Source organism: Mustela nigripes, chromosome 16 (genome assembly GCF_022355385.1).
Source record: "Mustela nigripes isolate SB6536 chromosome 16, MUSNIG.SB6536, whole genome shotgun sequence".
In the NCBI taxonomy this organism is placed as follows: Eukaryota; Metazoa; Chordata; class Mammalia; order Carnivora; family Mustelidae; genus Mustela; species Mustela nigripes.
The window spans coordinates 36,152,666-36,177,868 of NC_081572.1; the positions used below are offsets into that span (position 1 = coordinate 36,152,666).

Here is a 25,203-nt window from a genome sequence, read left to right on the forward strand (position 1 = left end):
ATAAGATGAAAACAGCTGATATTTCAAAAGAAATTCAATGATATGAAAGCCTACAGATCCTACTTTGTTTACTGAGTTTGGGTTTGTTGTTTTTGTTTTAAGAAAAATGTGAAATGCCGAAATAAAGAGAAGGACAAATCCATCTTTCTGGTTCACATCTTCAACCTTTTCCTCCTCCTCTTCCTCCTCCCTCTCCCTGACTCCTCCGCATCCACCCTATTCATCCAAACCCAAATACTAACAATAGCTCTTTTCTCCAAAGAGCTCAGCCTGTTGGAAAGAAAGTTGGGGCACTATCCATGCAGGTAAGAAGTAATCAGGATGACAAGGTGGGGAAAAAAGAACAGCAGCAAGTCAGAGTCCCATTGGCTTCTGCCTGTCCTGACTGGCAAAAGCAAAAAGCAAAGCCTCAAACCAGTTCTCTGACAGGGCCCAACGCCTCTGCAGCACCCCCCGTGTAATTACACACTTGAGTGACTGGACTCTGAAGAAAATTGAAGGCCTGAGCTCCGAACAGCTGCCATTTTCTCTCTCCATCACACCAGCGTGATTACTTGAGAAATGAACAGCCCCGGCTCAAAGCTACTCCAGAATTCTCAGAGGAAATATGGCTCCGTGTTCCAATAATGAGATTCTTAAGGCAAGCGTTACTTACAATCACTCCGCAAAAGGAGCGAGCCGAGCCCCTATATCTTACAAATTAGAATTTAAGAAACCCAGCGACAGTCTTGGACGATCATTACTCTTCTGCTGCTCCAAGGATTCTGGGCTTTGGTCTATTTTTAGTGCAGAAAACTGTTAAGTCCTTAAAAAGGTAATCATAATAAAATGAAAACTCACCATCATTAGCTCCCTAAAAAGGCAAATATGCCCCATTTTAGGTCCAAACTGAGAGATTCTTCCACTCCCTCATTACCCTTTTTGGCCAGAAAGTCTGGTTTTATCCAAATGAAAATTAGCAATCCTTGTATTGAAATAAAAAAAACAACAAAAACAGTAACAACAACCAACTAACTGGTCAGAGATTTCTTCCTCCGTTTGACGGAGAAAAAAAAAATCAGCAAATTGCCATAGATAAAAGCACTTCTTTGTCAAAACCCATCACTTAGGGGAGTTGAAGTATTATATAGTGCTGATACATATTTTTTCCTTTCAAATGTGTCTTCTGATTTCCCCACCATCTAGCCATTCTAGGGTAGCAAAGGTAATGAACTCTCCCTATAATTACATGTTTTTAGAAGTGGCTATTCTAAAAAATGTTATATCCTTGAGAGTTAACCAGGCTAGGCATATATGAAGTTGTGGCACTGCTCTTAACCAGAAATGTGAGCTAATTAGTTTCCCTTTATTCTGAACTATGAAATAAAAAACCACAGTGACGATTTATAGTTTGTTTTTTTTTTTTCCCTCCAAGAAGAATGATGGAATCAAGGTACCAAGAATGCCAATTCCACAAAGGAACAAGCGAGGAAATTCTAGGAGTGAAAGGTACTTTGGTCCCCCAAAAAGACCAACAGACAGTAGCCAGGCAGTTAATTGTTCATGGGGTAGGGACTCTAAGAATAGTCCTATTGTTCTCTGATTCCTAGAACTAACTCAACTAGAAAACTCTAGGAGTGAAGGACTTACAAACCATCTTTTAAAATCCTTAAGTTCAAAGTCCACAGAACTTTTACCCATTGGTCTAATGTATATTAATTCTAATCACATTTACTAGTCTCACCTCTATTTGCCACTTTCTACTAATTCTCGTATTATGTGGTTATGGGGACAAAAGCATATATCCATTACCAGTACAAGAATCTGAGCTTAGGGTTCCATGTAAGTAAAAGAGAAAGGGACCCAAAGAAGTTGCAGAATAAATTTAAATTTCTTTGGTGGGAGGGGCAGTACTGAAATTTTAACACTACATTTTGTTCTTAAGCTTTGTTCTTAAGTTTGGGGACTTAAGAGCCCTTGCAGATACCCATGGAACAAACAAGAGTTATCATGACAAACTATACTGGCTAGGGGCGCCTGGGTGGCTCAGTGGGTTAAAGCCTCTGCCTTCAGCTCAGGTCGGGATCCCAGGATGCTGGGATCGGGCTCTCTGCTCAGCAGGAAGCCTGCTTCCTCCTCTCTCTCTCTGCCTGCTTTTCTGCCTACTTGTGATCTCCATCTGTCAAATAAATAAATAAAATCTTTAAAAAAAAAAGTATACTGGCTAGGTAAGAGTACATTTTAAAGCTACTGTCACAAGTGACAGCAGGAATGGGGAAGCACAAGGCATCTCTAAACAGAGTCAAGAGATCAGAGTTCCTATGTGTGACTGCATACACAATAGCCAGAACAATCCTTTCCTGACTAGGGCAGGTTCCTTCAGGTCAAGGACAGAGGGAGAGGGTAAGAAAATGGTTCACCGACAACCCAAGCACCACTCATCCCCCAATTACAAAAAGACAAGGAGCTTTTCCTCTGACCACAGAACCTCAGGAGGAGAAATGCTTTCTTCACATCAACCATCCTTACAGGTTTTGAAAAACGGTACTCACGATAAGCATTGTGACCAGAAGATTCTTCTTGGTGACTTGGGCATGAGAGAAGATATAGTTCAGTACAGTGTTCATGTCACTCTTGTTCTCTTCTCGAAGGGCGAACACACATTTGTCGTAGTGACCTGCAAGCAGCAAAAAGAACTGGTCCTCATCCATTGGGTGAATTTTCACAGTTACCTGCTATTTTTTTATAGCCTTCACCTGATAAGCAGTGAGAGGAAACATCCTAAGAATTTTCTTGGATGAATTTGTACAGAATTGGCAGTGAGGTTTAGTAAAAGAAACGCTGGACTAGGAGTCCAGCAATCTGGTCTAAGATGGGGGCTCATAACCTAGCTCTGTTACCAATTTCCTTTGTGCTCCTTGGCAAATCACTTTACCTCTCTGAGTCTCATTTTCATCCTGCCCCACCCACCCACCCACCCACCCCCGCCCCCCGCCCTCAAAAGGAGTGGAGGAAAAGTGGGTCTTAGAGTCTGGGTGGCTGGTGATAATTCCAACCCCCATCCTTACTCTAAACTCACTCATTTAGCTTCCTGAAATGATTTCCTTAGCAGAAAGGGTTCTGCTGCTTAAAAAGCTTGATGATCTTTAAAGTCAGCCCCCAGCTTAAGTTTCTGGTTTCATGTTTGACTCACTGAAAATGTTTCACCCTACCTATAAGGAACAGTTTTAGCTCAAAAATAAAGACCATACTAACCTGTCAATATCTACAAGAGGGGACAGTTGCTACCTCTGAAATCAACATTTTTCCCCGTAAATACATGAAATAGCTAAGCAATGCCTAGGCTTCCAAATCCAAACTAAGGCAGAGATCAAGGAGAACCCTGAATTAAGTCAAAAGGTCTGTAGGGAGGGTATGGTTATGCATATTTTCACTGGCCCTTCATAATGCCACCAGGGGCAGGTTAGTTCTAGCCAGAAAAGCTATGCTTTGCAACAGAAGCATAAGCTTCAGCTGTACTATAGTGATATCCACCATGGGATACAATATCAGTTCTTCAGAAAACAGCTTACCTCAGTAAAGGAGAATTAGCGTTCAAAAAGTCTCAAGGTCAGAATTTTATGAAATCGTGACAACACTAAAGGATTAATTACCTCAGTTCAGATTCCATGTTAAGTTACAAACCAGAACAGTTCGACTGTAATACCATGGATTCCTAGAATACTGAGCACATTCAGTCAGGGTTAACTTGGCTGTGTTTTAAATATTAGAGACTGACATGAGGTGTTTTGTTTTGTTTTCTTCCCCAAAATGAAACTAAATGTATTTGAATAACAGTGGGCTACAATATTTAGGAGCTGAAAATTTCCTACAAGACCCATTGAGAACAAATAGAGGCCATTTAAGAAATGGTTGGCCTATCCATATTCATACTTTCTCCAACCAAGACAGCTGTGAAGAGACAACAGAAATATGTCTTGGTAAAGGGATTTACTAGGACCAGGAGAAATAAAAAAACTATTTACCCAGGGAAGAGACAGCAAAGACCCTAAGCAGAAAGAAAGCAATGATACCAACTTATCTTTTTAAAAAATTTTTATGGCGAAACATATATGCAGAATAAACACCCTGGTAACTACTATCTATCTTATAACATTTTTAATGATCTTTGAAGGATCCTACGTGCGCCCATCAGAAATAACTAAGCTGAATTTCATGTTACTCATTCTTTGACTTTTCTTTTCCTTTTTTTTTTTTTTAAGATTTTATTTATTTATTTGAAAGACAGAGATCACAAGTAGGCAGAGAGTCAGGCAGAAAGAGAGGGTAAAGCAGGCTCCCCGCTGAGCAGACAGCCCAATGCAGGGATCGATCCCAGGACCCTGAGATCATGACCTGAGCTGAAGGCAGCGGCTTAATCCACTGAGCCACCTAGGCGCCCCTCTTTGACTTTTCTTTACATTTATTCTATTTATCTCTCAATGTTACATTCTTGAAATTTATCCTTTTGTTCCTATGTGTAACTTGGTTCATCTACTTTCACTGTACAGTAATCCATTGTAGGAATATACTAGAACTCAATTATCTATCCTACTTATCTAATTTCTAATTGTTTCCTGTCTTTTTTGCTATTATGAACAATGCTACCACGAGTAGGCCTTATACATAAGAGTTTCTCTAGAGTCTTATTATCTAAGAGTAAATTGCTAGGTTGAAGAGTTTTTCGTGTTTTTTTTTTAAGATTTTATTTATTTATTTGACAGAGAGATAAAACCAGAGAGCACAAGCAGGGGGAATGGCAGAGGGAGAGGGAGAAACAGGTTCTGCACTGAGCAGGGAGCCTGATGTCGGGGGCTTGAACCCAGGACCCTAGGATCATGATCTGAACCAAAGGCAGATGCTTAACCATCTGAGCCATCCAGGCACCCGGTTGAAGAGTATTTTAAAAAGTTCAACTCTATTAGGTTCTGCTGAATTTTTCCAAAGTGGCTTGTACTTTGGAAATTTGCACAGTCGCTCATAGAAGATGTGGAAGATACTGACTTTTTAATTTTTGCCAGACTCATTTTTCCTCACATTTCACTAATTACTAATGAGCTTGAACGTCTTTTCATACATTTATGGATCATTTGTATTCCCCCTTTTGTGAATTATCTTTTGCCCATTTTTCTATGAGGTTGTCCTTTATTAACACCCTTTGTTAGGTGCAGGTTTTGTAAATACCTTCTCCCACCTTGTGGCTTATTTTTCAGTCTCTTTTTGGGATCTTTTCATGAATAGAAGCTCTTAAGTTGGGTCAAAATAATCAGCTTTTTCCTGCATAGTTTGCACCTTGTGTGCCTTCTATGACAAAATCTTCCCTACCTTGAGGTCATGAGACTATTCTCCTAAAAATTTAGTAGTTCTGCCTTTATAGAACATGTTTAAGTCTTTAATTTTAATTCATCTGGAATTGATTTCTGTGTATATGATTTAAGGTAGGGATTCAATTTCTTTTTTGGTTTTGTAAATAAATAAGACATTGCAGTAGTATATCATTTCCTGAAAAGTCTATCCTTTGCTCATGATCTATAATGCCTGTTGTGTTATAATGTAAATTTTCATATACGTGTGGACCTATTTCTACGCTGTTAATTCCATCAGTCTATTAAGCTGTCCCTACACTAGTATCACAATCTCTTCATTAATATGAGTTTATATTAACTCTTGATATTTGACTGGACAAATCCCCCACCCTGTATTTCTTTAGAAGTGTCTTGGTTATCGTCAGACTTATCTTTCATGCACATTTTAAAATTAGCTCAACAAATTCCATGGATATTCCCTACTAGGATTTTTGCTGGAACATCGACAAATCTATAGATGAATTCAAGGAGAACCAATACTTTGTAAGTATATATTAATCTAAGACTGTGATATTTATTTAGATCTTTATTATTATCTTTATTATTTAGATCTTTATTATCATTATAATTTTCTTCCAAAGAGGCTTGTACATTTTTTGTTAGACTTATTCCTTAGTATTCCATATTCTGGGTTGCTATTTTAAATGGCCTACTTTTCTAAACTGCTCTTCCAAACAACTGTTGTACTATAGAGATATACAAAATTCAAACATATATTGGATTTTATATATTGACTTTTGCATTTGACAACCTTGTTAGACTTTAATTCTAATAATAAATATGTGGATATTTTGAGGTTTTTCAGGTAGACATCATATCTAATAGTGGCAGATATATTCCCTACTCCTTTCTAGTTCTCATAGCTTTAAGTGCTTTTTATCTTACTGCACCAGCTCATTTAATATGATGCTAAACAGCAGTGAAAGCCAGTGCCTTTGTCTTACTTCTACCTCAAAGGGTATGCTCTCAACAATACTTTTAATTTTAACAGTATGCATAAAATTTCCTATGGATTTTTTTCTGGGGGAACTTCACATGTTTAAAAAAGTTCCATTTTATTCATCATTTGCTAAGAGTTTATTTATCATGAATGAATATTAAATTCTGTCAAATGTTCCCCCCCAATATCTTTAGATGACCATGGTTCTTCCTCTTTGAATCTCCTAGATGATAAATTATTGTAGTTGGTTTTTCCAATATTAATCAAGCTTGCAGTACTGGGATAAAGAAACTTTGGTTGTGATGTATTATTTTATACATTGATGGATTTAGTTTGCTAATTTTCACTTGAGTATTTTTGCTGTTTACGGGTGATGCAAAAGAAAGCAAAACCTGTAAGAAAACATGAAGTAGTATTTCAAATTCTATGATGTTTCACTGCCACCTTGTGGCAAGCAGCAGTATCAGCAGCACGCCGCTTTTAAAATCCCAGTTTCACATTTAGAGACTTTATACATCATTTAATGAAGCTCTTCAGAGAAAGCCAGGGATAAATTCCACTGAAATGATACACTGAAAAGTAGTGGAAAATCTGAGCCCTTTTCAGATGACTGTGGCTCAATCCGTGGATTAGCTGCCAAGAGGCAAGCTCTTCAGATAGAGTTTTTCAATTTCAGCCTGGTCATGACTCAACCAACTCTCGCTAAACAAGGTCAAGATGACATCAACAGGGAATACTAATCTCTACTAGAAAAATTATTGCCGCTCTTGCCCAGAAGCACTACCAGAGTCACAATCTCATCAAACTGTTTTGTTATCCTTTCTTGGGCACTAGTGGGATATGGAGGTTTAGTTTTTAAGGAAAGGCTGACAGGAGGACGAGTTTTGTTCATGTCCGGGTGTTAGTGACAGGGAGAACTGGCTCAGCGGCTGCACAGTCCTACAGGGAAGCCTTTTCAGAAACACAGTCCTCAGGAACAGGCTTACCGTTCTGGAACTGGGTCTCTACTCGCAGATACTGCCGCAGCAGATCCATCACCACAGCCTTCATGTGGCCTCGGATGCCACTTCGGTACCTAGGCAGCCGGAAAAAAAGTCTCCACTGAAAAACCCTACAGACCGACATGATTAAATAACAGACTATTTAAATAATAAGCCCAGAGTCCAGGTTCACCTTCTAGATTTTCTACTGCACCGTTTTCCCTCTAAATTCTAGAACAGGGCAGGGGCCAGCCTAAAATCAACTAACTGGATCAACTTAAATTCTAAGCCTAAGATATCGGAGATATCTGTCTAGACAAGGTTTTTTGTTTTTGCTTTTTTTAATTAAGAGAGAGAGGAAAAAAGGAGGACAAAACAACCCCCCCAAACCACTTGCTAGCCCCACCTAACAGAACTTGATTCAGTTCCCACTGCTAAGTAGAAATGATCACTACACTCCTGAAATGGCTAAGGGCTATCTGAAAAATTTATGAGCATCTCAAAGTTGAAAATGTTCTGTCAATGTTCCTTCAGTCCAACAGTTGGCTCCATAAGCTGAGAAGAATGAATGTTGTACTCAACCCTATGCCAGAAGAAAAATCGGGAGTTTCATCAAAATTGCAAGGAAAAAGAAAGCGATTGAAATTTCTGTGACTTAATACTCAACAGAATGATGCAGACTAGAAAGAAGTCATCAGGAATATTTTAGCTCACAATTCTAAGATGTAGAAGATACAAGGTATTTTCTAAGATACAAGTGCTAATTTCTCTAGTCAAACCTGAGGTAAATCTCTCGGTGACCACTTAGAAGAAAGGAATCTTTCTTCTGGAGTTACATGTAACTACCTCTGTACCAGCTGGACAATGCTCTGGGTGTTCATGAAGAAGACTTCCCGCTCAGATTTCCGGTTCAATGTAGCTGCATGGCTATCTAGGATGTTGGCAATCTAAAGCAGAAAAAAGAGGAAAAAAATGAACCCAACCCAACAAAGGGACCCAAAGTATTAGCCTTTGTAGGATCGCCACCAGTAATCTCAATTATAACATGATCACGTCTATCTTTAATGTGTTGGGAATAGCTGGATGTTACTGGGCATAGTTTTAGAGGCTTGTGTTAAATGAGCAACTTTTATTTCTTTTCACCCTTTCCCAGATGAACTAATGAGTGTATCACAAAAGCTACCACCCTACCAGAGGCCCTTGATAGGCAGGATATACTTATGGTCATGGTCCGTACTTTATCCCCTACTTGCCTAGCTTAACTCCCTAATGTAAATTAGCAAAGGATAAGGAGGATGCTGCCAGTGTGGTAAGGAAGTCACTGCTAATAAAACTACAAATATCCCTCTACTTTACATTCACAAAATTCCTCTGATTAGAGCACAGGCCCAAGAATAAACCTCTATGAAATACATCGCCAATAAGTTTTCCTCATAACCACAAACACTTTACATTTTACATCTAGTACTTTTGTTATTGGGCTTATATCCTGAGACACTTTTGTGAAGGGCACAACACTCAAGACTTCAAAAGCACAAGCTCCAGAGAAAGGATCCAACCAGGAAGGAATCTTAGAACGTGAACTCCAGAACTGGTAGCTATGAGAAGAATGAATGTTGTGTAGTAGCTAGTAGAGAATGACAGTGTCACTCTCTAAATACCTGCTGGCTGGGAAACTGACAGAGGACTGATGTGATGTTGCTAGCGTACTGAGCCATTTCCTTCTTGATAGACTTCTCCACGTTGGGGGGAATACGGCCAGAGACACTGGTCATGATATCTTGCAATTCTAGGAGGGGCAAGGAGGGATCTCTGAGGGTCTTCATCAACCGCTCTACCCAGTCTTTTACCTGAGAAGAAAGTAATAAAGTAAGATCCAGACAAAATTAACACAATCCCTCAAATAAAGTGATACATCTGAATTCAGTACCATACAGTATTTACTGTGAAACTCTAATACAGGCATCTAACACTGCCCTTTTCCCCTGGTTTAAATCCCAATTATATGTGAAGTCAGTAACACAGATAAGCAGCAAGGATTTAAAGACTTCAAATCCCATAAATCATGGTCTCAGGCCAAACAACTTTCTTTCCCTCCCTCTAAATCCTCATGTGATTTTTAAACTATCTTGGAGAACAGGTACCCTATTTGTACATTCTTTCCCCAACAGAAGTGATTCGTACCCTGCTGCTAAAAAAAGGATCTGGAAGGCAGTATCCATTCATTACGTTGACCAGATTATCCAGGACATAGTGGAACACTCGATGGAGCTTCTCGCCTCTGAGGGCCGTGCTCTGGATCCGTGGTAGACTACCCGTGTGAAGCTCAGCCTGCCAATGCCAATGAGAAAGCAAGTCACCCACTACCTTCTATGCAGCTTACACACACACCACTACAACTCAGATTCATCATTCACAATCAAGAAGTCCCTTTATCGTATGCAGCTACAAGGAGAGAAGTCAGTGGACAGAGTGTCATGAAGAAATCATAGAATCTTAGCATTGTAGTAATTCTTGCGAAGTCTAATTCCATAACACTACAGGCACAAATACAAGGCAGGAGATCAGAGGGAAAGCAGCTTAAGAAAAGAAAAGCTTAAGAAAACTAAGCACTGAAATCATCTGCCCCTCCAAGCTACCCCTACCATGTAATCAGCTCTTGGAGAGCAAAATTAAAAGTACCTTCCTACTCACCTGTTGGACTTTGCTGGGGTTGTCCAACTGCATTTTGGCTATTACGCAGCCAGGGTCAAGAGCTGCTCCAGGCCGTTTGACATAATGGATACAACCAGACTCTGCAGCTGTTAAGGTCATTACCATCTTCATCACCTATAATGAAAAAAATAAAATTAGAGTTTACCCTCTCTTTACACAGATGAATGATTTAGAGAAGCTAGTTTTTCCCTCAGCATCTAAGTCATACTAGCTCTAAATCAGTCCAGAAAAGTGAGAAACCTGAAACCTCCAAGAGCACACAGGAAGGCAATTAGAAAACGCTCTCAGTACCTAGTTTTAGGGATTAAGGACAGCTACTAACATTTCTTATTTCTAATGTTGAAACTGATTTTGCCATAGTTTGTGTTTTATTTATTTTTTTAAGATTTTATTTATTTTTTTGAGACACACACACACACACACACACACACACACACACACACAGTGAGAGAGGGAACACAAGCAGAGGGAGAAGCAGCCTTCCTACCAAACGACGAGCCTGATGCAGGATCCCAGGACCTTGGGATCATGATCTGAGCCGAAGGAAGCTGCTTAATGACTGAGCCACCCAGGTGCCTCTGTTTTACTTGTTTTATTCTTAGACTGATTAACGATTTAGCCTCCTCATACCCATGGATTTAGGTGCTCAGTCTGTCCACCTCAGATTCCCATGCCAAAACCTGAGAGTCATTCTTTACTCCTCTTTCTCCCTAACCCAATTACTGAGGCCAGCCAAGGACCTCTTCTAAATATCTCTCAGAAATATCTTCCTCTCTTGCCATCTCTTTGGTTTAGGCCCTCACCATGTCTGGCCTAGAGTACTTGAAAAACCTCCCAGCAGAATACCCTACCTGCTACACATCTTCAACAAGGTCACTAAATGCAATCATTCTAGAGTCCAAATCTCTGTGTCACTCTTCTGTATAAAATCCTTCAGGGACTCCTCACTGCCTCCAGGACAGTAGCAACATCTTGGTATGTCTCATAAGGTCCTTAATGACCAAGTTCTGATTACTTATTTAGCATCTTGGCTTGCCACTTCCCATTTAACCTTAGTCCATTCTCAAGCAGTACAATATGCCCTTGCAGTTCCCTAAATATACTACACTCTCTTCTGTGCCTTTGCACACTTCCCTTTCCACATTCACCGTGCCCTTCTTCACCTGGTAATACCATCTACCTTTCAAAAGTAAGATCGAAGTCCTCTCTCTTTCAGAAGTCCTCCCCTACTACTCATCACATAAACCAGCTGCACCCCAGTCTGGGTTAAGTGGCCCCTGAACTCTGTGCTTAGCTCACTCAGAATCCATATTTCATTACTTGTCTGTTTTGCGGCCCCACTCCACCTATCATATTTCTTTTCTGTATAACCTGCACTTAGCATGATTCCTGACTCAGTAAGTGCTGCTGCTCAGTATCTATCTTCGGAGGAAAAGATTGCTCATCTGTCAAAGAAAAACTGTGAGCTTCTTGTTATTTTTATTTATTTTTAAAGATTTTATTTATTTGACAGAAAGAGACCACAAGTAGGCAGAGAGACAGGCAGAGAAAGAGGGGGAAGCAGACTCCCCGCTGAGCAGAGAGCCTGATGTAGGGCTCGATCCCAGGACGCTGAGATCATGACCTGAGCTGAAGGCAGACGCTTAACCCACTGAGCCACCCAGGTGCCCCTCTTATTTGTTTTTAAAATTGTATTCATAAGCCAATTAAACCAACTAATGCTTTTTACTTTCTATTTTCTATTTCTTTTCTGTTACTCTTCAGTCTTAGTCCACCCCAGCACACACTCTTCCTATCTTCCCTCCCATACTCTGAGTGTCCCGTCCCCACCCTGACCTCAATCTCAGCATAGCACTGGCCAGCAAACACATGGCCTCCATCTTCCACAATGTACTGGATTAATTTCCCAGCAGAAGGCGAGCGCAACACAGAAGGGTCATTTTCCTTCTCAAACACACAGGTCTTATTGCCGATTGTGATGCGATACCTAGGAGATAAAGAGGAGTATGTAAGCCAATAAAGCACCTTGGGTTGTAAAAGAGAATGGTAGAATTATGTCAATCTTAAATAAAAGAAAAACACAACATATATATACACACACAGGCCAAAACTGGAAATTTTACCTATATACACACACAGACGCACAGAACACTCATTTTCTCTTTGTTGGCAATGCCAAGTAACCAAAACTTCCTTCAATACGGGTCAGGTTAAATAAATTATAGTACAACCATACAATGGAATACTATATGACCATTAAAAATAATAGACACCTCTACTTAAAAAAAACAAACATGAAGATGATGACAATATAATAGCAGCTTTCTTGAACTCTTACTATGTACCAGACAATGTTCTGAACATTTTACATGTACTAATTCATTTCACTGACACAACAACACTAAATGACTGATGGTAAACAGGCTATAATCTATGTTATATCTATAACAAATCTATAATAAAAAAATGAAGTGCAGAACAGTGTCTAAGCGTTATTTTTATTTGTGAATGTAGTCAGAAGAAAAACACAGTATGTACATATACATAAATTACACGTATAAAACTTCTGCAAAAATAAACTGTTAATGGTGGTTGCTTAAAGAGAGGGAAACTTATTTTTCATGGCCTACTCACACTGGAGGGGCAGAGAAACAATGTTTTTAACTGTAAACACTTTTGTATTCCTAAAATTTTTGTTAAGTACATGTACTCTTTTTGTTTAAAAAAGAATATCCAAAGACCTTGAAAAAGTCCCAGCGCTAGTGACTACCGAGAAGGAAGGTTGCCACAAAGACCAGCAAATGGCCCACACACAGCCCCTTACCTATCCACTTCCTCCTTCATGTACGTGGTATAACTGCTGCCATCATAGGACAGGAGCAGCCCTCCATCACTCAGCCGATGCACATCTACTTCTACACACGAACCATTCATGATCACCACATAGGAGTTAGGGGACTGCCGCGTCACCTGCAGGGAATGAGAACCAGAAGGGACAAGTCAGTGTGTCCCTTCCAGGTGGAGCCCCAGGAAAAAAAAGACACTACCTCAAAAATATAGGTAAGAAACATCTCCCAGAGAAGGTGCTCCTAGCATCAATGTCTGTGGGCAGGGCTTAGTCCTGCTACAAGCTAATAGGGCAACCTTAGATGCTTTCCCCTAGTCTGGTTGTTCTCTGACTCCTATGTCACATTAAAGAACACTGAAACATTTTTATAGAAACATCAAATACTACTTTAGGCTATTGACACAAATAATGATAGCAATTTCACCAATACCCTACCCTGAAGTAAACCAAACATTTCCCCCATCCCTTAACCTAAAGCAAGCAAGCTAACAAAGAAAAACAAAAAGTAAGGTGTAGTTTTCTGTGGGGTTCGGCATACCTTAAGTACATATTTGACTCCCCCATAGATAAGTTCAACATCTACTGTATTCAGAAGCGTATGCGCAGGAAGGACTTGACCCCTGAAAGAACAAAAACATAAGTCATATTTACTTCTAGAAAGTTCCAGAAGTTTGTCAGGAAATCTCAAGGTTATTAATGGTAGCACTTCCTGGACTATCAAGACTGGAAACAGCCTAAAGGACCATCAGTAAAGGACTGATACATGAATTACGAAAAGGCCCTATAATGAAAAATTATACAGTCATTAAAAAGAAAGCAGAAGGCTTTTATGTATATATATTTTTTAGTTTACTTATTGATGATCTCTATACCTAGTGTGGTGCTTGAACTCATGACCCTGAGATTAACAGTTGTATGGTCTACTGACTGAGCCAGCCAGGCACCCAGAAAGATGGAGGCTTTTATGTCCTAATAGAGACTACTCTCCAAAATACACTGTTAAGTGAAAAAAGCAAGTGAAATTGTGAACAGTTCCAGAGTATGCTACCATTTGTGTTTCTAAAAAAATAAGGGGTAGGAAGAAATAAATATTACATGTACATGCTTATATAAATTTAAAATATGTCTGGAAGGTTACAGAAGAACTGGTAACATGAGTTGACATAGTGGAAAAAATTAGGTGATCAAAGAACAGAGGTAAGAAGGAAATTTTCACTACCTTTTTGTGCCTTTTGAACTTTGAACCATGTGAATATATTACTTGTTATTAAAAATAAATAAAATTGGGCACCTGGTGGCTCAGGTTATGACCCTGGACTCATGGGATTGAGTCCTGCGTCAAGCTCCCAGCTCCATGGGGAGTCTGTTTCTCCCTCTGACCTTCTCCCCTCTCATGCTCTCTCTCACACACACACTCTCTCTCTCAAATAAAGAAAATCTTTTAAAAAGAAAGAAAGAAAATTAAACTTTAAAAAAAAGAGAGAGAGAGAAATGCCCCAGTAAAATCAACCCCCATCTACTGTTATCAACTGGGACTTCATTTGAAGTAGTAAAAGAAAAAAAAAAATTGGCCATGGCTGGGTTCAAGCAAAAGGGAAGGCCATTGCCTCGGAGGGAAACATTATCAAGAAAGACTTCTCACAAGAGAAAGAGGGAGTGAGTGATAAAGCAAGCAAGGCAAGATGTTAATAACTGGTGAATCCGGGTGAAGAATACATAGAAGTTGTACAATTCATGCCACTCGTTTTTTGTTTTTTTTTTTAAACAAATTACTTCAAAATACAAGTTTGAAAAATAAATAAAAAATAACTAACATTAAAAAGATGAAGGGAAGTTTGCAGAGGAGATTACGCATGACACATATGTACACTGGCAGGGAAGCCATTTAACTAATTTAGAGATTACATGGTGAGGAACAGATGTAAGTAAAACTTGACTGGTAAAAAGGGGGTCAAAGTATATAGGGAGTTGAAAGTCACACTGAGGGATTTAGATTTAATACACGAGGGTAATGTGAGCTGTTGAAGGTTTTAGTGCATGAGAGCAACACAATGAAAGATACCTATCGTAAGACTTGAGTAACTGTGCAATCTCAGTTCAATTTTTAAAATTTTGCTTCTCCCTTTCAGACACCTTAAAAGAAAGCTGATATAAGCCTAACAACACAGAAGGAAATAAAGTGCCTGTGATTAAAGTGCTTTAAAATGATTAGCCCTTTGGGCCATTCCTCCAAGGACTCAAAGGCAGAGCTTAGTCTCTAGAACCAGAGTTAAAAATTAGTTTAGCCCCATATGGCCTGGTCCTCTAGTTGCAAGACTCATGAGGTCATCCTGAATATCACCCTCAATTATGAATTTCTGAAAGGTGTTACAGGTAATATATGAAATATTCAGGGTTTGATTCTAGAGAGAAATACCAGATTTTTATCACAAGGGTGGTTTTCGAGAGATTTAATACTTGTACCGGAGAAAATGCTTATTTTAGCTGAATTCGTTTTTATTTTTTTATTTTTTTTTTTTTTAAAGATTTTATTTATTTACTTGAGAGAGAGACACTGAGAGAGAGCATTAACGAGGAGAAGGTCAGAGAGAGAAGCAGACTCCCCATGGAGCTGGGAGCCTGATGCGGGACTCGATCCCCGGACTCCAGGATCATGACCTGAGCTGAAGGCAGTCGTCCAACCAACTGAGCCACCCAGGCGTCCCTGAATTCGTTTTTAAAAAGCAACCCACTCTGGGGTACCTGGATGGCTCAGTTGGTTGAGTGCCCAACTCTTGGTTTTGGCTCAGGTCCAGATCTCAGGGTGATGATCTCACGGTTGTGAGATCAAGCCCTGCATTAAGCTCCCTGCTCTGTGGGGAATCTGCCTGAGATTCTCTCCCTCTGCTCTCTCTCTCAAATGAATGAATGAATGAATGAATGAATGAATGAATAGCAACCCATTCTAACTGTGGTAGAAGTTAATTTCTAGAATCTAAAGTTAGAGTCCCCAAATAATTTGCCATAAAAACTTCCACAACAGGGTCACCCGGGTGGCTCAGTCAGTTTAGCATCTGCCTTCTCAGGTTGTGATCCCAGGATCCTGGGATAGAACCCTGTATTGGATTCCCTGCTTGGCAAAGAACCTGTTACTCCCTCTCCCTCTGCTTGCTTGTGATCTCTGTCAAATAAGTAAATAAAATCTTAAAAAAAATAACTCCCACATCAGGGCGCCTGGGTGCCTCAGTCAGTTAAGCGTCTGACTCTTGGTTTCGGTTCAGGTTATGTTCCCAGGGTCATGAGATTGAGCCCCAATATGGGCTCCGTTCCCAACAGGCATCTGCTGAGATTCTCTCCCTCTCTCTCTCTGCTCCCCCCACCGCACTTGCTCTCTTTCTTTCAAAAAAAAAATCTTTAAAACAAAACAAAACAAAACCTCCTGCATATTTTCTCTCCCCCACCTCCATGATCACTGAGTAAGAGGTAGCATTCACAAGCTGACAGGAATAGAGAGAAGAATAAATCAATCTTTGAAGCAGGACTATTAGTTAACATGCCCATGAGAAACAAAGCCTACCTTTCTAAGGAGTGAAGGAAGTTGGAGATGCTATTCCGCAGGCTCACATCTGCCACGTGGAGAGCCCCACATACAACTCCCAACATGGTGTCAGGTCGCTCTGCCTGAAGGAAAGAAAAAGAAGGCAGATCAAAAGCATGGTCACTTAGCACCATGGCTCCTCAATTTAAATCAGGTCCAAATTCGCTCTGAAGCAACAGCTAGCATTGAGAACCTCTATCCTTATTACTCAACTGATATTTGAGATAAAAACACATTAATTTTAGAACTTGAATAGAGGCAAGGGTGCATAGGTGGCACAGCTAAGCTAAGTGTCTGACTCTTCGTGTTAGGTCAGGCCGTGATCTCAGGGTTGTAAGACTGAGCCCAACATTGGGCTTCATGCTCAGTCTGGAGTCCACTTGAGATTCTCTTTCCCTCTTCCTGCCCTCCCTGACTTGTGCTCTCTCGCTCTAAAATGAATAAATAAATCTTTTTTTAATTAAGATTTTATTCATTTATTTATCAGAGAAGAGAGATGGTGAGAGAGGGACCACAAGCAGAGAGAGCATGAGAGAGAAAAGCAGGCTCCCCACTGAGCAGGGAGTCTGAAGTGGGGCTTTATCCCAGGACCCTAGGATCATGACCCAAGCCAAAGGCAGATGCTTAATGACTGAGCCACCCAGGCACCCCTGAATAAAACTTAAAAAAAAAAAAAAAATTGAATAAAGGCTTCATTTGAATAGAGATAAAAAACACCTTTTTCTCTATTCTCCCTAAGGATTTCCACTGAACTCATCAGAGAGGAATTCAAAAACAAGATTTTGTCATAAATGAATTTAAAAAGGTACAAGGATCTGGCTAATGATAATCTCAAAGAAATATGGTACATAATTGAAATTTGGACCTTCAGATAATTTAGATGAATCTAAGGATTTTACATACAGTCTTATTTAGAACAGCCCAGTGATTCAGAAACAAGGGGTAACTGCTGATTTAAATGAGACCCCCTCATCAGGACTTGATAGATGGATGTAAAAGCTGGTAACTCTGAAGCAGACTTAACATCAAATGAGGACAGACGTATTTCAATCCCTGGATGCCTCTCTTCAGATACACCTCTGGAAGTAATACTAGAACCCATAAAATGACCAGGTAACACAGGCACGAGGACTCCATGGTGCTAAAATTACACTGACTCCTAGTTTTTTTCCAAGTAGATCAAGCACAATTTACATTAGAATCAAATACATTTTCTCTAGTGACATAGACTGATCACACAACAACCCTGTAAAAACCCAGTCCCCAAAGCTGTTTGGCAAGTGGGAAAACACACACCTGTACTTTCTCTGCTATCAGTCTGTCCAGCCAGCCAGTGTCTATTCTATTCAGCTGAAAGCTTTCAGTCTCCAACAATTTGATGAGGTATTCAACTGTAGTTCGAAAGTCGCCCCGAATAGATAGCTCCTTCAAAGCCACCACCATGTTTCTGGGAGAAGAACAGAAGCAGATCTGTTTCAGCCACAAACATATACATGTTTTTCAATCATTTTAAAGAATCGTTTCGATCCTTTGGAGTCTGAGGAGGGACAAACAAATGAGGGTGCACATGTAAGTGTGCTCATTCACATGCATTCCAGACAAGGGAGTCTGTAAGTCAGTAAATTTAGGAGTCCTGAATGCTATTAGCATAAGAGCATCAGAAAATCACACATATCATTACGTAGAATACAGAACAAATTATGTGCAAACCACCCTCCGTTTTCACTTATTGGGTTTCCATCGTTTCTGGCTACCTAGGATTAGGGTATAATCTTTCCCTCCTTACACCTTATTTTATTAAAGTATAATTTACATATAATAAAACACATTTAAATATACTGCTCAGTGTCTATCTTGCACGGGGTAGGTTCTTACTTCCACAAATATTTAATTAGGTACCTCGGAGACTCAAAACATTATTAGACTCATAAGGGAAAGAGAATATAGATACAATAACCCTTTCAAAATATATGGCAGAATATCATAAATGCCAGTAGAGATATAAGCAAAGTGCTGGAGTAGGTTTAGGAAGAGAGAAAATCCCCCTCCCCATGGTTTCATGAAGAATGTGGAATCTGACATGAGATAAAAGTACAGGCGGGATTATGACTATGACAGGAATATCATTCCAATGGTCCAGGCACTCCCTCAGCCTAGAAAATTATTCTGTTTCTCACCTCCATCCCCTTCTCCACACCCTCTTGGCCTGGCATATTCCTATATGCTACTCAGCCACCAGTCTAGAGGTCACCTCCTTCAGGGAAACCTTCCCTGACCCTCTCTCAGCTGAGTCAGCTGACTCAGCTGTATGTTCCTGTAACACACTGATGTAATCCCACTATCATAAACAACATTTGCTACATTGAGTTTTGTCACTTATTGCCCGTCTTCCTGTGGACTAGAACACTCCATTAAGACAGAGATTTTTAACCTGGGTCCTCATTATGTTGCCATCACCAACAGATATTAAAAAAATATCTGATGAATGTAGTGAATAAAAGAATGGACAAAGGAAATAGCAAGAACAAAGAAAGAGGGACAAAAACATGGGTTATGTTCAGGGAACATTATGACTGAAGCAGAGGCTATGAGGACAGGAACCAGTGGCAAAGCCACTTAACGAACAAATATTGACTGAGTACATACTATGTTCAGGGGAATCAATAGCAACAAAGCATGCATGGTCCTGTTCTCATGGTATCTGGATTACCATCTATGGAAAATAATGCTGAAAATGGGCAATGAGGCTATTCTGGAGGATAAGAATATGAGCACCAAGCTGAAGAATATAGATCTAATGTTATTAAGAGAGGAGAAACAAACTGAGGTGAGCATGTTGTCAAGAAGCAAGCTTATTATAGAGACCATGTATGTCTTAAAGGTTTTATTTACTTATTCATCCGAGAGACAGAACATGTGAGTGTATTCAAGGGTGTGAGTGTGGGGAAGGGGGAACAAAGTGGGGGAGGGGGATCTCAAGCAGACTCCTCCCCCAGCACAGTGCATGACGTGGGGCTCGATCCCAGGAACCTGACATCATGACCTGGGCTGAAACCAAGAGTCGACTGGGCCACACAGGCACCCTTGAGACCATATTTTTAATGTGCTAAAAGTTAACCCAGTTAGCTTTACACTGCAGAGGAATATACAGATCAGGTCAGAAGGTGAGAAGCAAGGCTTCTGAACCATATTAGAGGACATGGCCTGTAGAAAATATTCAGCAGTCTCCTTAATTAGGACTGGACACCTAAATATCATCAGAGGCCTCTCTGGGAATGGGAATGAGTAAGGCTGAATGGGTGGGGGCTGGATGAACAAGAGAGTTCATGTTTCCTCTAAAAGCAGCAGCCATACAAACAGCCTCAGTTAACTTCTGCCAAGTGGAATATAAAACCACTGTTGTCATTATCATCCCATTTTTAAGAGAAGGCAGAAATCCATATATCTATTTCAATCTCCCAACTCTTAAATACTGGCAATTTTTTGAAAATTAACACTCTGCAAGCCAATCAAAACACATCTGTGGCTGTGAGTAGTCGGCAAGCCACCAACTTGTAAGCTCTAGTGTAAGCTTTCTTCACTTTGGCAAAGCAGGATATGGCTGCGAAAGAAAAGGGCAGCTTTATAACAGATGGTTTTACTGGTAGTGTTACTTTAATTCTGAAAAACTTTACTTCCAATTTTGAATAAATCGGAAGAACAGAAGAGAGCAAAACAGAGAAAAATTAAGAGTTCCCTACTTCTAAATAAGTTATTAAAAAACCAACATTATTGGGGCGCCTGGGTGGTTCAGTTGTTGGGCATCTGCCTTTGGCTCAGGTTGTGATCCCAGGGTCCTGGGTCCTGCATCGGGCTCCCTGCTCAGCAGGCAGCCTGCTTCTCCCTCTCCCACTCCCCCTACTTGTGTTCCCTCTCTTGCTGTGTCTGTCAAATAAAAATCTTTAAAAAAAACAAAAACAAAAAACCTCTCAACATTCTTAATAAATACTCTTGATTACACAGTCCGTGTGTTTAGTTTAAAGGTCAAAGAAATGGTTATAAATGCATGGTATAAGAAAACAGACAATGATGGGGCTCCTGGGTGGCTCAATCGGCTAAGCGTCTGCCTTTGGCTGAGGTCATGATCCCGCAGTCCTGGGACTGAGTCTCACGTTGCGCTATTTGTTCAGTGGGGAGCCAGCTTCTCCCTCTGCCTGCCACTCCCCCTGCATGTGCTTGCTCTATCTCTCTCTTTCTCTGACAAGTAAATTAATTAATTAAAAAAAAAAAAAGAATATAGAAAAAATAGTAAGTACTAGTTCAATTTTTGATGGATATTCTAAAATATCTGAAGTGTAAATTATCTCCTAGAGCCCTACTTTTCAGGAAAGCAAAATTAATTTTAATATTTTATGTTTAATTAATAAATAAAATTAATATTCAATATTCACGTTTAATATATTTATATTTGATGTATTTATATTTTATATTTATTATATTTATGTTTAATATATTTATATATTAGTAACACTATAGACAAGTTACATGTGTACAAGCTGTGTGTACAGTTCATAGTACACCGAGGACTCTTATATAAACAATGTGGAGAGTTCCCTTATTCGTTTTCATGCAACAAGCAGTTTAACTTTAGTATTTTAAATTAAGACTGTAGGCTGCTTCAAATCTTCCCACCTAGCCATAAACCCACTTCATTTTACCTAGGATAAGGTTTGCCAGCTAGATTTTATCTAGATGGCCAATCTTTCTCTAATTCTGAGAAGCTGTAGTTACCCACTCCCTCAATGTGAAAAAAAGATAAATCTAAAAACAAATAAACAGCCAGCAGTGGACACTGAAGAAAGGGGACTACACATCTGAGTCCTGTTTTGAAGAAATTTTGAGATTTAACTTTGTTTTCAGAAAAAAAAAAGACTTTCAAAACCAGTACATTAATTTTTTCATCAAATTCATAACTCTAGTAATGTACATAAAGGGGAAAAGGAATAAATTTTATCTAGAAACTAGACATAGCCTTCTGTTCTTGAAAACATATATAGCTATGTTTCATAACTATTTTGCATTTTTAATGTATGTAATTTCACAAGCAAATAAATGGTCTGGATCAGAAAAAAAAAACTTAAGCCTGTAGGGCATTTACAGCCATACCTTTATTTGGATGACAAATAACAGATCTTATCTATGATTTTATATGGTGCCAAGCTCTTGGTCAAGAATCTACCCCCGCCAAAACACTATTATTTCTCTGGAAAAATGTGATTTCTTTAAAGCAATCAATTTTACAAATTTATCAGAAATATGTGAAATCCTTGAAGAAACTCAGAATGGAAAACCATCTGCCAAACACTGTGTAATTGAACACAACATGAATGCAGGGACAACTGAAGATGTGTTTCTTCCAAAACATTGTCCATATCAGTACTTCTGTAGCAGAAAAATGATTCTCATTCCCAAGCTCATACCTTCACAGATTAACACAATTTTTTTTTTTTTAATGCAATCAAAGAGGGACACCTGGGTGGCTCAGTTGGTTGAGCAGTTGCCTTCAGCTCAGGTCACAATCCCAGTGTCCTGGGATCGAGCTCCTTGCTTGGCAGGGAGCCTGCTTCTCCCTCTGCTTCTGCCTGCCACTCTGCCTGTGCTCGCTCTTGCTCCTCTCTGACAAATAAATAAATACAATCTTCAAAAAAAAAAAAAATGCAATCAAAGGTTCTTATACTCACGAAATCGCTTCCTCTCTGTTTTCTCCCCAGGAGAAGCAGTGACCAAACTGAGAATCAGCAAATTCATGAAGGCCCCCTGCAGCAGCAACACTGAAATAACCCCAAACGTTCTTATTGCTACGGAAATTCAGTTCCTGAACTGTTCCTGAGCTGGGCTTAAAACCCTGTTAGAGAATGAAGAATAGGAGAAACCATAATATATTTCTAAGGAAGAGAGCATTTATATATTCATTGTTTAGGCTCTGTGTTAATCACAGAGGGAAGCAGAAATGATGCACAAAAATCAGAAAGGCTCGAGAGCCAACATTCAGGACACAGATCCAATGAAGACTCGGTAATGACAGAGTTGGATGAAATGGTCAATGAAGCAGTGATCACTTATTTGTCTGCTTGGCTGAGACTTCTGTAAACTTCCCTCTCCAGAGGAAGTCCCAAGATTCTTACAGAAGCAGGTCTTCAGATACCATATGGATATTAAAATTCACAAGGAAAAAACAAAAGTGTGAAACTTTTAAGTGATGAGTTACCTCATCTGGATTTTCACTGGTGATCCGAGCAGCAATAACATGGCCCCTTGGACAAGGAACGTGAGCAGAATTTTCAAAATCAATGGGAGCATCGCCCCAGGGAGATACCCCATACATCATACGAATATCCTTGATTCTGTATAGAGGGATCCCCATAGCAATCTGAAAAGAAAAACATCACTCATTTTTTTCAAGGGTATTTTCCTTAAAATGTGGAGGTTAACAGATTACTTACAAGATTTTTCATTTTAGTAGCCACCACCTACAATGTTCTATTTTTGTTGCAGCCTGTATTCTACAACAATCAAGTAAGGAACCCAAGTTGTCTGTGTGTCTGCTGACATCACTCCATTAAGGGAACAGGATTAAAATACATAATGGGAGAGTCAGCGTACATGACTATCCAAGAAGTTCAGACAACTGAAAAGTCCTGTGTCATAATTATTTCATAATTATTCCCACAAACCACGGAGAAAGTATATAAATTTTTTGTACTTAATGGGAACCCAGAAGGCACTCCCATTGTGGGCAAAGAACATGTTCAATACAAATGATATCAAACCTCACCATTGGCCATTACTGCCTCCCATAACATTTGTTTCCTGGGCCGAATGGAGAAAACAAGATTAACAACACGCACTTTAAACAGTACAAAAATAAACAAGTGCCGCCAGAGTCTTGCCAGGAAAAACATTCACCACCACTCTGCTTCATTACAGAACGCGAGTAAAAAAAGGAGAAGAGGACAAAGTCATAAGGTTTTTTAAAATTAAATTAATTGAATAAAGCAAATTATTTTAAAAATTTCTTTCTAAAATATGACAGTTTCTCCCAAACAAGTCTGGCCTAGAAAACATGGTAGTACTACTAGATTTGTGCCACATCAGGAAAACCAACCCACACATCACAACCCATACAGCATGAGATGAACACAAGATGAGATTCTAATAGGAGGTGCTTCTCTCTTAGCAGACACCAGTTAAACCCGTTTCTCAGGCATCCTGGACATTCAGAACTCCTGCAGGCAACTCACTCAGCCAAGATCAGGGTGATTCACCTGGAGTTGTGCTGCGGGGAGGTTGACATCAGCCACCATCTCTGTACAAGGATGCTCCACCTGCAGCCGAGGGTTCAGCTCCAGAAAGTAGAAGCTTCCATCCTGGCTGTAGAGGTATTCCACAGTCCCAGCACTCACATAACCAACCATTTTGGCAAGTTTCACTGCACACTTGAAGAAGAAATGTAAGTCGACATAAGTATATCTCAATCTTGACCAGCTGCCAGACCACTGTAGCCCCTCTCTCTCTCCCTGACTCAAATGTTCACCGTTTTTAAGTGCCTCCAAAGGCTTTGAGCCACACAAGAGTAAATTTCACTCTCCCTGATTACTAAATAAGGCCCCTAAGACATGGATGGCAAACTCAATCCAGAGTTGGGAAAACCGTTTCTCAATTGGGATCACAGGCAACCTCACCCTCTCAGCTGTAAGTGTATGCTGGCAAAAAAAAAAAAAAAAACCCAAAACCAAAAAACACACCACCATGGCAGACTATTCAGGGTGTCCTGGTTTTTAGTATTCCTAGTAATCATCCCAGAAACATGGCTGTCCAGCTATAGACTAGACTTTGTAACCTCTCTTATAGCTAGTGACTCAGTTTTGACATACGTAATGTCAACATTTGTGAGTAATATGCATAAGCCCTCAATCAGGTTTGGAAAGGAAAGTACTTTTCCTCTGTTCCTAGTTTCTCCCTTTCTGTGTTCTGGAACACAGTCACAACAGTTCAAGTCAGTTTCCACCATGCAGATGAAAACATACTAAGAATGACAGAACAAAACAGAAAGAACCTGAATTGCAAGATGGCCTCAGGAAGCAGAACCGTCCTACCAACCCTGGAGAGCTCACCTCAGATTATGATGGGAAGGGAAGAGAAACTTCTACCTCATCTAGGCCATTTTATTTTTTAGATCTTTTATTAAACTGCTTAACCGGTCTACTAATCAATACAGAAATTATAAAATACAGGTAGGATGCTACTATTTAAAAAAATTAAAATATGGGATGTTAGCTTAGCAACAGAGTAGTGGGTAGCAAGGAATCAAAGTGGGTAGCTTGAACCAAATCAAGCAAAAATCAAAACAATCAAGTGTTTGATTCCAATAATGAGGTTAGGGCCTCATTGTTAGGCATAACGATACATTCGGTAAGCTGTTTTCCATAATAAGTTGGACAGCAGATAACACACCAAATAAGCCCTAAGAAAAAGTTAGAAAAAGCCAGACTGAAAAAAACAACTGCTTTTGTACCCCAAAACCAGGTTAGATTTTCACCCTAAAGCAACCCAGTATCAAAGATCAACTAATAGAGGAAAACAATGTATCTAGAAATCTTGGGAGTATGGTTACTCCTATTCTGAAGCTGGCTGGATGCAAATAATCCAGAAAACTAAATTTTGAAGGAACTGTATTTCTAAACATACCACAAACCTGGCCTTGAAAAGCCTATGATTGA

At 39.7% G+C, this 25,203-nt stretch overlaps 1 protein-coding gene across 6 annotated transcripts in view; it reads right to left on the reverse strand.

Moving 5' to 3' along the window:
- ACACA (acetyl-CoA carboxylase alpha) overlaps positions 1 to 25,203 on the reverse strand; it is a 284,911-nt gene that overhangs the window by 140,478 nt on the left and 119,230 nt on the right. For all 6 annotated transcript variants that reach the window (XM_059379646.1, XM_059379645.1, XM_059379644.1 and 3 more), the window contains 14 exons: positions 23,749 to 23,919; positions 22,692 to 22,853; positions 22,165 to 22,328; positions 17,741 to 17,891; positions 16,424 to 16,527; positions 13,406 to 13,487; positions 12,844 to 12,989; positions 11,856 to 12,006; positions 9,999 to 10,133; positions 9,489 to 9,635; positions 8,966 to 9,154; positions 8,151 to 8,251; positions 7,311 to 7,399; positions 2,532 to 2,656 (listed from right to left, as the gene is read on the reverse strand). In XM_059379646.1, coding sequence (XP_059235629.1) covers positions 2,532 to 2,656; positions 7,311 to 7,399; positions 8,151 to 8,251; positions 8,966 to 9,154; positions 9,489 to 9,635; positions 9,999 to 10,133; positions 11,856 to 12,006; positions 12,844 to 12,989; positions 13,406 to 13,487; positions 16,424 to 16,527; positions 17,741 to 17,891; positions 22,165 to 22,328; positions 22,692 to 22,853; positions 23,749 to 23,919 — 1,917 coding nt within the window. The remainder of the gene's footprint in view (positions 1 to 2,531; positions 2,657 to 7,310; positions 7,400 to 8,150; positions 8,252 to 8,965; positions 9,155 to 9,488; positions 9,636 to 9,998; positions 10,134 to 11,855; positions 12,007 to 12,843; positions 12,990 to 13,405; positions 13,488 to 16,423; positions 16,528 to 17,740; positions 17,892 to 22,164; positions 22,329 to 22,691; positions 22,854 to 23,748; positions 23,920 to 25,203) is intronic.